General features: G+C 38.8%; 1 protein-coding gene across 2 annotated transcripts; it reads right to left on the bottom strand.

Moving 5' to 3' along the window:
• Positions 1 to 1,307: 1,307 nt before the first annotated feature.
• Positions 1,308 to 14,270, bottom strand: LOC103714340 (phosphatidylglycerophosphate phosphatase PTPMT2-like). Of its 2 annotated transcripts, none has more exons than XM_008801547.5 (7): positions 13,974 to 14,270; positions 13,555 to 13,832; positions 11,565 to 11,687; positions 10,993 to 11,086; positions 4,037 to 4,119; positions 3,792 to 3,881; positions 1,308 to 1,967 (listed from the first exon to the last, which is right to left on the bottom strand). In XM_008801547.5, exons 2-7 carry the CDS (start codon positions 13,738 to 13,740, stop codon positions 1,548 to 1,550), a joined length of 996 nt encoding a protein of 331 aa, XP_008799769.3. In that variant the 5' UTR covers positions 13,741 to 13,832; positions 13,974 to 14,270; the 3' UTR covers positions 1,308 to 1,547. The 2 variants fall into 2 exon arrangements, with proteins under 2 accessions (XP_008799769.3, XP_008799768.3); XM_008801546.5 differs by having other exon boundaries at positions 13,555 to 13,835; positions 13,974 to 14,257.
• Positions 14,271 to 14,560: the final 290 nt, after the last annotated feature.

Genomic DNA, 14,560 nt, shown 5'->3' with positions numbered 1-14,560 from the left:
GAGAAATTCTTGTTGTGTTTCCTCCTGGCATTAATTCTTTAATCATGACAGCAGGAATTCCATTACTGGCTCCACCTGATATGCCGGGATGGGGTCAGCAAACTTCCGCAAAAATTCAGCTCTCTAAAATAGCAGTCATGGTAAGATCTTTAAGAATGTCTACCAATTGCTGTCTTATGCTGAGCTCTTCCCTAATGAATTTTCATGGAAGTGTAAGGTAGCTTCCGGGTTGGTTTCTTCTGGTGGAAAATTGCAAGGAGAATGCTAATGTGAAAAGACTATTTGGCTCATTTTGGTGCTCTATACCAACAGCATGCCTACCGTTGTAACCTGTGTCTTGATGTTGAGGAGAAAATCAATCATGTGATCTCTGAGCATTCATTTTTTAGATCTGTTTGGGAGCATGCAACACAATTGGTCTATCCTTTCTACACCGGCAAGTCCTCTCTCTCTCTCGCGCGCGCGCGCGCTCGCACACAGAGAGAGAGAGGGCATATACTTTTGTTCTTCCTGATTCCGTGTAAATTTTCAATCATTTCACTTTACTCCGTATTTCAATCAGCCTTCAAAACGATCTGATTTACTTTGTTCCATACATCAATCAGCCTTCAAAGATGTTACCTCAGCAAAAAAAAAAAAAAAAGATGTTACCTCGTGTTCAAATAAACAGCGCTATGTGAATCGCTGTGGCAATACTTCTTACCGTCTGTGTTCTTTCATCATCCATCATACCGAGGTAAGGATCTACCACTTAATATGGTACCTGGCATCCCAACAAGCCTTTAACAGTGATTCCTCTGACCACGCTTAGCATTCGCAACTTTATGTCAGAAGATTAAAGACCACCTGATTAAGTTTTGCTTTTATTACTTTCTAATCTTGCACAGGCTGGGAGAATAGAGAGATGAGAAAAGTGAAAAACATATATTCAGAAACGTGCGTAGGGAAGTGGATTCAATCCCCGACTCACTCTCAGAGAAACAGGTCACGGTGAATACAGAGACAGCCCTCAAACAAAGGGTCAAAGCCTTGAGAAATGGATCTATCACGAGTATTGGAAAAGGCCTGTTTACATAAACTTTGGTAGCAGAAAATCATGGATCAACAAATAAAACCAATAGAATAAACTGAATTGACAAAAGTAACATTCTAGTTTTTGTTTAAAATGGCAGTGACTTGGCCACCATTGCCCGAAAAATGGCTGAACAATAATAATCAGGTTAGCCTCCTGGACCTGCAAAACAAGCTAGCAGAACATTGTAGCATCTCTTGGTGACAAAATTATTAAAACCTAATGACAGAATACATTGAAAAAACAAAAAAACAACAAAAATCCACATTGAATTGATAATGAGATTTACAGAAATTATCTTAAAGTCAAAAAAAATCTGGGCAACCAGAAACAGAATTCCAGACACAGTGGTCACCTCCATCCTCCTCTTAGTAAATCTGCCATTACGACAGAAAAACTTACATTCCTGCTCTATATTCTTCTCTCTTCCTACAACCTCCTTACAGAAACTCCGGATAGGTGTTGGTGTTTGTACCTAGCAAGCACGAACCTCAGCAAACTGGCTCGCAGCTGGCTGGCAACTCCCAGAAAACTTGGATGCAAAGAGGCAAGATAGCCTCTTAATCATTGGACTCATCTGAACAATCCCATTTGACGAGACACTTGTATCTTTATAAGCATCTGCATAGGTGTCATACCCTTCTAGATCTGCCTCGGTTACCAAAACTTCATCCTCCCTGAGAGGGCTTGTTGGCATGGACCTTGCAGTCATGGATCTGGTTCGAATGATCCTACACAATGGGAGGCTGGGATCATTGCTAGCATCCTCACTCATCCCATACCCTTCTAGATCTGCTGCAGTAATTAAAACTTCATCGCCTGCGAGCGAACATACTGGCCTTGGACTTCGAATTGCAGGGAATTCTAATTTGCGCTTGCTGTATTCCTGGACAACCTGCATAAGTTACATGCACACAAGTTAAAAGATAAACCCAGCCACTGCTTCTGCTGTACATAAATGACAGCCTGTGGTTTCAGTGTTGGTTACAGAGAAGCAGCACAAAAATCAAAGGAAAAAGACTATTAAAAATATTTTGGTTGAATAATATCCAATCCATTCCATCCCAGTCACTCCGTCTCTGCCAACAAATCGGACCCCTACATTCAGCCAGCTAAATGGCCTATCAAATATTTTTCTTGTCAGGAAATCACACATATCGCATGTCTACAACACATTACCAAGCTTAAGGCCATTTAAGGTCTGTTCACATATCCACATATATTTAAGCAATCAAAAGAGAGTTCTGGCCTGTGCAAAAGAGTCCTAAGGCAATTGCAATCTAGAGTAGGGAAATAATTAGACAGAGAAGTGGATACCTCCTTTATTTTTCTTGTTACAGTATGACAATTATTTTGATGAATGGATTTGATAATTCAATGTGGTAGGCGATGCACAAACAGCAAGACTTATCACCATATGACGTAGAATCACGAAGATGTTGTATCTTCTAATAAGGAGAGCTGATATCTCACGAATAAGCCGAGAAAAGGATGCAGAATACATAAGCACCGTTGTTCTTTTTTGTTTTTCAAGAGAAGGCGGAAAATCCCACCAATAAAGCCCTCTGAAAGAAAGCCCTCTGAAATAATGAAGAAAGGCATGCAACAGTAGAGGCAAGAAAGCCCTCTGAACGGGGAGGGCATAAGTCAGAGAGCTGCCATTAGAGAAAACCAGTCTCTGGCATGTGCTGTGCACGTGATAGCATATGTATCAAAAACCTTAGAAATATGGACGGTTATGATTATTTATCATCTTACTTTTCCATAACTCCTTGAAGAAGAAATTTTTTGAATTTATTAAGAGATAACAACTATGTCGATTGAGATGCACAGAAAAGTTAGGATATCTATGATGGGAAGAAAATCAGGACTCATGATAAAAGCCAAAAAAACAAAAGAGGAGGAATACAAAGAGATGGATGTTGGTTTTTCTCCCACATGTTATGAGCACACGTCCCACACCATTAGTGAAGGCTTCATCCTTCAGAACACAGCTTCCTGTGTCCAACTCTTTAAGAGTTGTTACACTATAACAGATGGATGCAGGAAAAATTGCAAACGTGAGTAACAGGAAATGATGGTCAAGAAAGACCCTAATGTATGAAATGGGAAATGTGATCATAAAGAAAGCAAAAGTGGATGCAAACAATAAGTGAAAAATGCACAGAAATCATAGGAAAACCACCAATGAAGTAGTTTTAAATGGATTTCCACTAAATTCTCAAGATGGGCAAATTGATTTATGACAACATTTTTCTATCAAGGCTATCAAGGAGAATTTTTGCTTAGATCTTCTTTCCTTAATGTTGTTATGGATAAGTATGAGGGAGTTAAGAAAAAATGACTGGACTAGAACTGAATCAAAGTATCCTTATTTGAATGCCTCCCATCAAATAAGAATAACAATAACACAAAGAAGAATTTGGAAGTTAAGGAAAGCAGGAAAAGATTCCCAAAGTAAAGACCTACAGATAGGGCCCTTGCATATATTGATGTAATATGATCGCAAAGTTGAGGTCATCCATGCACTCCAGTTGCCCGTAGGATTCTTTAATTATTATATACGAATTTACTATTTTACTCCACCAAAAATGAAAATGACAAATGAGAAAAAGCACACTGCTGGATATAAAGACTTGCTAAACAAAAAGAAGCAATAATAACATAATTTATACTTCATTTAACTATTCTATCACGAAACAAAAGTTATTTTCCTTACTCGCCATTGTGCGGGAGCCAAAAGCACTCGAGGCCTTCTCGATCGCACATACTCCAGAGCAGCTGTGGGTGTCATGAGCTTATACTCCACCTTTAAATTTTATAAAATTAAAATGTATTAGAACACTTTCTAGAAGGTTAGCACCCATGACATCATGCTTTATTAATAGCGTTGGACTGGCTGATCTACACCTGTCAACTTGCACAATTCAGAAATGTGTTATAAGCAAATGCATAAGAGCGTACCAGATAGCATAGAACAATAGTTGTGCTACGTCCCCTTCCAGCTTTACAGTGTACATATGTAATTCTCCCATGGGATGCATTCCCTATAAATAATAATAAATAAAGTTTTAAATGTGTTATTCAACTTTAAAGGAAAGAAGAAAGAACCCATTTCAGACTCTGAATATGACAATCTGTAAAAAGGGTGTTCACATCATCAATAGTTTTTGATGGACCACATAGTGAAATGTAAATTCAGAAAAACTAAACCAGTTGGTATGGTTTGGTCTAATAAAAAAGAAACAGGATAAATGATCCATTCTGAAAAATTCTGGTTAACTAACACCCAAATTTTCTACCAGCTATGCTACCATTTTTAAGCTTCTAGAGCCAATTGAATAATTTTTAATCTTATTGATTATTCAGAAAAGAAATTTATGATTTTCTTGCTTTTTCTTTATTTTCTTGAAAAACAAAAAATTGCAGAAACTCGAAGTACTTCTACCTACAGATCACAGATGTACATATATGATACCAGATATGCCGACAACCAACATGCTTACCTAACCAATAATGCAGATACATGATCGGTCAACATATTTAAATGTTAAGAACCGTTTTACAGATCTGTATCCACATCAAACCAATTTGCATCTTAACCATACTGTTGCTCATCTTGGCCCTTCATAATTGATCTACCATTGGTCGTTATTGCACATGCTCATAGAGCCACACCATCTTATTCGGATCCCTGAAAAAAATTATCCTCTATCGATCGCGCATTGGTCATAACTGCACATGCTTATGCTGTCTTAGTTAAATTGGCAAAAATTATCCTCTAATTTTGCATCTCCTGTTCTTATCAGATCATGACAAATTTCTAGGTTTGTTTGTCTTGCCGTACATTTGCCACACCAGTCCCCTTTCAACACTAGTCCCCTTTGTTACAACATTTGTTTCTTTCAGCAGATATACAGGCAACAGCGCCTCTCAGCATCATTTCCTACATGCTGATTCTACCATAAATAACCTTATCAAAGATAAGTACTGCTAATGAGGCAATATTTTTCTTTCACTTATTTGTGATCATCTCCAGGATAAGTAGTTACAACTACCTACAACTTCATCATTCCTGTAAGACACATGCCTTATAAAAGTTATGCTTATTTATATTATCCTTAATTATGTCCTGGTGCATCTCGTTTTCTCAAATTTTCCATGTCCAACTGTCTCCAATATTTTGCACAAAAGAAGTACCCAGAACTATAGACAGAACTAAATTATTTTGAAGCTCCCCATAACCAAATAATTATGTGGTCGCAGCCCTAAAACTGTCTCTATGAATTTGATACACTTTGTTTTTTTTCTCTCTTTTTGAAAAGTGATTTGATACACTTGCTGAAGCTCTCCAGATCATAAAATATGTACTGCAGTGCTAGCCATCTCTGTGAACTGGATCACCAGTTTCGCATTTCGTCTCTAAAATTCATGCATTGAAAAGTAGGGAAAGTGGAAAAATGAACATGCAATTACAAATCCTAGTAGGCTGAATATGCCAAAGATGTCATCGACATGGTGCCCATGGGTATCATGGACTTTCATGTCACAGAAACCAATGAGACGTAACATGTCACTCAATCTAAAAATCATGACATAATATAAGAAGAAGCTAGACTAAGTCAAAGTTGTCAATGGTCCCAACCTGTACACAGTTATTATTTATAGAATTTAGTGGCTTGCAATAAAGAGAGAGAGAGAGAGAGAGAGAGAGGAGAGAGAGAGCACATATTAATTGCATCACGCTAAGGAGAATCATCTATATTAAACTCCTGAGTCATAAGTATTCTGAATTATACAAATGCTACAAAGTAACAATCATCTTGAGCTCTTGGCTGGCCCTGCATCTGCGGTGTAAGGCTGAATTGGTAAGTTTTTATCATGATATATCATAAGATCTGATGGCTACGACCAAGGAAAGAAACAATTTATGTAGCACGTGGTTCAATATTGTATTCATAAATGCTATACATGGCACTAATCGAAATCCACTGATTGGACACATGATTAAATGGTGTGTGTTAATACATGTTAAACACCACCAAATCAACATGTGGATCTTCTAACACTGTGGGGACTCCAAGATGTAAAACCTAAATAATATTGTGTTAAATCGATGCCACCCATAACTCAGGCAGAAGTACTCTTAAGCTGAGAACTCCCAAATATAAAAACACCTACTAAATAAGCATTCTAAAAGGCATGATCTGTGTGCATCACAACAAGAATGCAGTACAATGCCATTCAGTTTTCAGCTAAAGTTGCTACTGGCTTCATTTGTAGTTCCTCAAGCCAATAAGCAGTGGAAAAGACGGGTCTAGAATACCTTTCATTATCATTGATACTTTTGATAGATATCCTCAAGCTACATATAAGGCAAGATTTAGTACCTTGTATATACTAATACATATCTCTACTATTATATTGCAAACTCTCAGATGGACAAGTCTCCACCACAAAACATGGAATCTTTATGATCAAGAAAGGAGAAGGAGAGAGCATGCCTCTTATCCTGCATGCCAACTGCGATGAAGTGGCTCTACCCATCTAGAGGCTGTGATTGGAATTTTACTCTCCTTTCAAGACCCTCATTGTTTTACCAATAGGAAAAAGATAGAGAAAGAGCACTAGAGCCATGGTTTCAAAACTGCTGGAATGAGACAGTATAGTTGGTATCTTACCATTCCGATGCAAAATTGGCACTAATATTGGTGTCTGGATGCTGAAATCCTATGTATCGATCTGTACCAATGCATATCAACAATACCATACTGACCATACTGGTACGTACTAACTTTTCACTTTTGGGAAGCTGTTAGATTCGATTCATGTCATCAGTACTAGTAGTCTAGTACCATATCAATACCATACCATTTCAATGGAAAAATATTCCAGGGTTTCATACCAATATTTAAAACCTTAATTAGAGCGCTTGTCACCACGTGTGCCCTACCATGATTGAGTACCGCTAGAAATCTAGAGCCGCAATTGGAACTTTACTCTCCTTCCAAGACCAACATAAGATTCGTCCTGAGAGTACAGGACACTAATAGAATCTATGCAGCTGACCATGTTCATCTCATGTGCAAGATGCTAGCGAATATTCCCAAGCCTTATTTTGTTTAAGAAAAGACACTAGCTTTTCTTTAAATGTAAAATTAACCATCAACTAAAAAATTGACGAGATTCACCTTAGTTTTTAACTTGAACACAAACTCAAAAAATACCCGGTTTTCTCAATTAAGCACTTTTAAGCCCAGCATTACAGATTCATCAAACTCAATTTTCAAAATTTGTTTTTTTATTTGAGATGCAAACAGCACCAGATATATTTTATTTGTTTCTCTATTCATATCCATATTTATGAATCTAGATATTTAAGTTATATAATCTAATTGGAAACAGACACAAAATTCTGCAAGTGTAAATAAAGTTTCGACCTTAGGTAAATTCTGCACATGAGGATAAAACAAAAACCAAAAACAAATTTGAAATGTTGTAGGTAATAACGTATCCTAAAATAAATATCATACAGAACTTCAAATTTTGGCCAAAAAACTTCTTTTTCAGCTCCCTATTTCTTTAAGGACTTCATCCAGCTTACAAGCCTCGAATCTATAAATGTTATGTTAAATATGAAAATTATCCATATTTGATTTTTCTTTATAATGACACTCGCTATGCAAATAATAAACTCATATGATCAATAATGGATATAACTTCCAACTTTTGCTTCAATGATTGTACTCCACATCTAACAACAAAAGGCAGGTATTAACAATTATAACTCTTCTGCATCGGATTCAATTACAACACCTGGTACACACAAGCCTAAAAGTAAGACTGGTACACCAAAATAAGCCCCCACCAAGCAACCAACACTGGAAGTAACCTGAGCTGTGCAGTTAACTTGCAGTGCTTCACTATTAGGTTCCTGATACATTAGAAATCAAGTTTCATTCATTATTATGGTACAATCAGTTATAATATTCTCAGATCCAGCATTCTGCTTTTATTGGTGATAGATCAATCTAGGACCAGTAAATTGCTGTATGATACAGCAATCTTCAAACTTGTGATCACATTACAAGTAGCACCCTTCTTACCTTCTATCTGCATAAAAGTTCCTGACATGGATCACCAGAGTACAAATTATGCTTTTTCAGAGGTTCCCAATCAATTTATACTGTTGGTCATATAACTGAAGTGCTAAAATACTAATATATATAGATAGCTGAAAGTGTAGAACATTAAACGAATGGTAAATTGAACTCCTTAGTTGCTCCACAGGTTACTTGTTTTATCAGCAAAAGCAACAGAATCTACTGGTAAAGAGACACATACATGATCCAAGAGAGGCCAAGCGAAAACATACATCTAACCATATGATAATGTATGGCCACAAAAACCAACAAAAAATAAATGCTTTGAATGGACAACCCATAACTAGAACACAAAACAAAATTAACATTGTCATTATACAGTCATTTTTTTTCCGAAAACACCATGACATGCAAGCCCAGCCACAATAGAACTAAATTACTACTTGAAATACCTCAAGATCACCCAACCCTCCTCTCATCCTCTAAACCTTCCTCTTAGTAAGGTACCTTGGTTTTAAGCATTACTCATATAAACAAGAAATATGTAAACCATGGTTATGGTACATAAGTGTATTTTTCGATCTTATTCAGAACAATGCAGAAACACTCAAATATAATATCAGTCAGACAGCCAATAACCAGATTTCATTGTAATCCCTCTAGGTATCATGCCTTATTTATCTCTGTGAATAAGGGAATAAGGGATTTTTGGGAATATAGTAACAAGATCATGTATCCATCCATGCTTTCCTTGCATGCCATATATAAACAAACCTAACTAAATTTCACACAAACAGAAAATAAATCTATCCACTGCCACCATGAATCTTTTGAAGGATGGCTTGTATAAGTGGAGTCCACTCATATGCACATATGAGAACAGAAAACTTTAGATCTAGGTCAGCATTAACCTAAATATTTTGTAAGAAGCAGGAAAACAAATCCAACCATTACTGAATGGATAGGTAGGTACATAGATATTACATGAAGCTAGGTTCTATAAAGCAAATTATCAAAAAATAATGAAAACAACTCTAAATCCACCTACTTTATACAAATTAATTTCAATTAATATGATGCATTTTGAGAGATCAAGTAATTTTGTTATAATGAAATATTAAAGGCATGGAAGAATGGCAATCTAAGAGGCATGGAAGAAAAACTACTACGGCCCTGTTTGGGGGAGCTGTTGACAGTAGAGCTGTTGGAAGTAGAGCTGTTGGAAGTAGAGCTGTCTGAAGTAGAGCTGTTATAAAAAGTTGTTTGCTGTTTGGTAACTACATTCGTAAAGTGCTGTAGTACTTTGTTTTGTGTTTGGTAAACAAACTGGGAAAGTACTTTTGTATAACAAAATTACCATAAAGGACATTGCATAGTATTATACAACAGAATATAATAAAACATAACATATATTAATACATAAATATACGATATAGTATAATATTTTTGTAATATAAAATAATATTATTATAATATAGCATAATAGTAATATAATTATTAGAGTAAATTAATATTTGGTAATATAACATAATATTAAATTATTTAACATAACATATTAATGTATTATAATGTAATGTAATATAATATAATATTTATAGTATAATACAATAATAAAGGTATAAAATATTATAATTATTAGTGTAAATAATTAATAATGTTGAAATATATTTATTTATTATCTTATTTATTCATTCATTCATTTATATAAATATTTATTTATTTATTTATTTTATTTTTTAAATTTTCTTTTCTTTTCTTTTCTTTTCCTTTTCTTTTTCTTTTCTTTTTTTTTCTTCTCTTCTTCTCCTTCCTTCCTCTCCCCCGTTCTCCTTTCTTCTCCTCCCGCGCGGCCGGCGGCGCCGGAAGGGGGCCAGGCCGCCGCGGCCGCGGGAGGGGGCCGGGCCGGGGCCGGCGGCCGGCGGCGGCCGCGGGAGGGGGCCGGGTCGTGGCCGGCGGCGGCCACGGCGGGCCCCCTGGGAAGTGCTCTCTCGCGAGGCCGACAGCGCCGGGCCGGGCCGTGGCGGACGCGAGAGGGGGGCGGGTCGTGACCGCCGGCGGCCGCAGGAAGGGGGAGAGGGAGGGGGTGCGACGGCGGGGCCTCGCAGACGCGGGAGGGGGGCCGTGGGACCTCCTTCTTCGGCACCGTCCCTTTCCGTGACGGGGACATCATCGCCGGCGGCGGCCGCGGGAAGGGGAAGACCACCTGTCTTCCTCTTCTTCGGCACCTCCCCACCATGGGGGCGGGGGAGAGGGAGGGGGTGCGACGGCGGGGCCTCGCAGACGCGGGAGGGGGGCCGTGGGACCTCCTTCTTCTTCGGCACCGTCCCTTTCCGTGACGGGGATATCATCGCCGGCGGCGGCCGCGGGAAGGGGAAGACCACCTGTCTTCCTCTTCTTCGGCACCTCCCCACCATGGGGGCGGGGGAGAGGGAGGGGGTGCGACGGCGGGGCAGAGGGAGAGGGTGCGGCGGCGGGGGAGAGGGAATGGGGTTGGGTGGGAGAGGAAGAGACCGTGAGAATGTGAGAGAGAGGTTTTTGGGAGGAATTTTTTTTTTTAAATGGGGGTATTTTGGTCAAAAATACAGCTTTCCGAAAAAGCTGAAAACAGCATTTTCGGAAAGCTCCAAATTGGAGCTTCCCCCCAAAAGCTGTTTTCAGCTTCCCGCAAAAGCTGAAACAGCTTTTCAGAAAATTTACCAAACACCATTTTTTAGCTAAAAGTACTTTTGGAGAGCCAGAAAGTGCTTTTTGGCTCTCCAAAAGCTCCCCCAAACAGGGCCTACATTTGTTGAAATAGAGGTCAGATAAGATTCTTACTGTGGATGAAATCTACAGCTCGGCTGATATCCACAAGTGAAGGGGCAAAAAGATAATCTCTTGTTGGAATCACTAGATGATCAATCCCATGAGCCTGTAAACAGAAAAACCAGGTATGAGCCATACATTGACAAGAAAAAATGGCAGACTCTTTTATACAAACAGAAGACACCCGATAATCTAACATCAGAACCTTCTATTTATGTATTGAATTAGTTGATCTTTACCCGGGCTCTTGTCTGAAGCAATGATTATTACAATACATGCATAAACTTGGAACGTTACCTAAAATTATTTCATCAACATGGCCACATGTTTTTTCTTTCTCAGTGAGCCCCTTGACTGACAAGGGGTGACTAGTCACATCACCCTCTTCATAAAGGCAGAGCTCTATATGGCACAGCATTGCAACAGAGAATGCCATTAAAAGAAGATTTGCTATGCAACCTATCCTATATGCAGAGTGTCAAAAATATTATGAAGAATTAATGTTATGAGTGTTCACGCACACAAATTCATAAATTGTTGGTAAGTGATTAACTTAATATTAAACACTAAAGGAAAACATTTACCTGATACAAGGATGATGGAACTAGGGTCTCATATGGTTCATTTAGGGTGATGACTCCTCGAACCCCAAGCTGTTGAAGGCGGGGTACATCTTTGGGAAATGGAACAGCGCCAAGCAAAATAAACTAGAAAAATAGAGGGAAAACCAGATTTGGTGAACATCAGCTTATCTAGACCTTTGTGCATATGCAGCAATGAGTATAATAGATAAAATCACCATCGCACCAGCATGAAATCAAGGGCATGACAATACTAAAAATGCATTTGCTTGGCGGTCAACTGATTGACTTCCAATAAACATATTAACTAAGACGCTCTACTAAAAGACGTGTTTCATGAAGAAGTAGCCGTTGAACCTTCTTTGTTTACTAGCAGATCAATTACAAATACCTATCTGGAATTCATAATCCTACAAAAAAAGCCAAAAAGATAATAGACAAAAACATCAAGTAGAGAATATGTCTAGATGCATGGCATTATGTGCATCTATAGTAGTTTTTTGATTTGTTAAGCCTTACAAGAAGAAGTTACTGAAGTTGGCATTTTGCGTAGTGTTTGTTATTGCACACCCATTTTGAAATAAAGCAAGATATGCAAGTAGGATTTTGCACTTATCATTGTAATCTGGATGAAGTTTTAAACAGAAATAAAGGAAAGATAATGCCAAGAGTTGTTATCGGGAATATTTGAAGTGAAGGATGAAAATGATCTAGATTAGTTGATTAGATGAAGATATTCCAGGAGGCCTATCACCAACCAACATGCCCTTTTTGTCTTTTTTCTTTTTTCCTACTTCTGTGTTTTTCCTTTCACAGCTCACAGGATAGATACCTGCGTTGGGATGAATAAGTGATATCAGCGCCACGGCAATGGAGAAAATAATCAATCAATAGAAGGCTTAACCTCAAACAGCCCACCATACACCAACCAATGGGGCCAGCTCCGTGGATCTAGCAGTGATCCATTTGTTTTGTGAACTAGCAGCCATGGATGAGAGACATCAACAAACAGTCACAAGCTTTGGGCGAAACTTTATAATTTGCTTAAAAAGGAAATGTTGCTAGGAACTATGTTACATCAGATCATCATCGAGGGGTTACGAAAGTATCTATGGCATGCATAGTCCATTAACTTTACAATCGAGCTGGCACTTGTAACTATATCAAATAGAAACAGAACAGCAAGAGATAAAGATTGACTATCTGGAAGGTTTCAGGTAAGTAATCATCCGCTAGCAAGGAATTCCAAAGCATGCATGGATAATGCTATCAAAGTGAAACAAGTTTTGCAGAATGCATTGATAATGCTGTCAGAAGTGAAACAAGTTTTATTTTGCAGAGCAATATGATGCCGTAAAACTGAATTGATATTACTTGTGGTGGCCCCTCGTCAAATATCAATATGTCAATCAGGCTCAAAATTGTGCATATCATTAACTCAGGCATAAACATCTTATCACCCAAACATAATTATTATCATTAATTTTTTTGAAGCAAAAGGGGCGTTGTGTCACTGATGCCTCTCATCATCACACGAAAAAAATTTGAAATTCAAAACATAATTTATCATTAGCATTAAAGGATTGCACTGTGACACAAAGAATCTTCCTAACATGGATGAGGGAAACCACTAAATTAATAGGCACTCAAAAATTGGTTCATATGGAGCAATATAATCATTTTTTTTTTTGCTGTCACAATAGTTTCATGCACAACCTAACCCCATGCACCAGGCGAATTTTTATCAGAATATTAAATAAGCAACCTACGAGGCTACGACGTTGTTAATATGTTTACGAAGCCAAATATAAAGAAAAAGCCAGAAATATCTTCCGGCATGTCAAAGCTACCAAAATCTTATCCAAAAAACAACATGATTTCAGCACCACTGGAATTTTGCAGCAATCAAATTTATCCCGTCAAAAGAAGCCCACGTTAAAAAAAATTAAAAAACAAAAATAAAAACAAAAAAAAGTTAAGGAGAAATCGATACCTGATCGACTTCGTCCCACCACCGGAACTCCGCCTCCATCTTGTTCCGGAAGACATTGTAGAGAAGTGTCGGATAGAAGAGAATCCTACCTCCCGCCCCAACCAGCACCCTCTTCGCCTTGACGGGAACGAGCTCCCGACCACCAGAATCCTCAGATCCCCCGTCGTCCAATACCGTGATTCTCATGATAGGTTATCCAAAATCGAACCCCTAAAAATCACGATTCCTCCTCCAAAATCGATCCAATGGCGCACCAGCACCAGCAAGAAAAGACGACCCTTCTGGAACAAGAATCTAGTCAGAAAATCTCTAATCGTTGGAAAAAAAAGCCGATGTAAGGAAAGTCTCGTCGGACGAAGCCACGGCGAGACGACCGCCACTCTAGAACCGAAATCTAAACGGATTCGAGCAGAAATTACCTCGATCGCGAGCTCGTCGAGAGCAAATTCCTTTTCCGACCACGGATTCCAACGATTCCTCCAAAAATCCTCTAGAAATTGGGGGAAACTCTCTAAAATCTCTCTCACTCCTCTCTTGAAACCCTACGATCTCGGCCACTCGGACGACAAGAACGATGGGGAACAAAGAAAGCCGACTGGTAAGAAAGCCGACCGCCAATAGGAGACGCATCGTATAAACGCCGTTCCCTCCTTGCCAAAAATACTCCACGATCAAATGCTCCTACAGAAGAGTTTAATTAACATATGCACTCCCCCTCGCTATCGTAGACTTTAATCTGGACCGTCTACGATTATCCAGTTGTAAACGTGTCTCGCGGGACACGTAAACGGATCCTCTAAGTTTAAAGCTCGATCTTGACCGTTGAGAAAAGATCTAAGGGCATACAATGGTTCTTACGAGACCGCAGAGCGGTCAAAGCTTCGATATTATCGCGTTAGCTGGGGCACCACGTCAGCCGTTACCGCAGCTGACGCTGGAGCTCTCTCACGATCAGGGCGCGGGGCCCGCGGGTGGGCCACCGCGTCGCCTACGCGTACCTTCGGCT

The sequence above is a fragment of the Phoenix dactylifera genome, chromosome 1 (genome assembly GCF_051530095.1).
Source record: "Phoenix dactylifera cultivar Ajwa chromosome 1, Ajwa_hap1_PhDact_Kaust_v1.1, whole genome shotgun sequence".
NCBI lineage: Eukaryota > Viridiplantae > Streptophyta > Magnoliopsida > Arecales > Arecaceae > Phoenix > Phoenix dactylifera.
This window is presented reverse-complemented; position numbering and strand designations above follow the sequence as displayed.

Bases quoted from the DNA above. Each gene is read 5' to 3' on its own strand.
- LOC103714340 (XM_008801547.5), bottom strand. From the start codon at position 13,740: ATGAGAATCACGGTATTGGACGACGGGGGATCTGAGGATTCTGGTGGT. The intron at 11,688-13,554 runs GTATCGATTTCT...CTATTTTTCTAG, and splicing joins GGTGGGACGAAGTCGATCAG to TTTATTTTGCTTGGCGCTGT. The intron at 1,968-3,791 runs GTAAGGAAAATA...TAACTTATGCAG, and splicing joins TGGCTCCCGCACAATGGCGA to GTTGTCCAGGAATACAGCAA.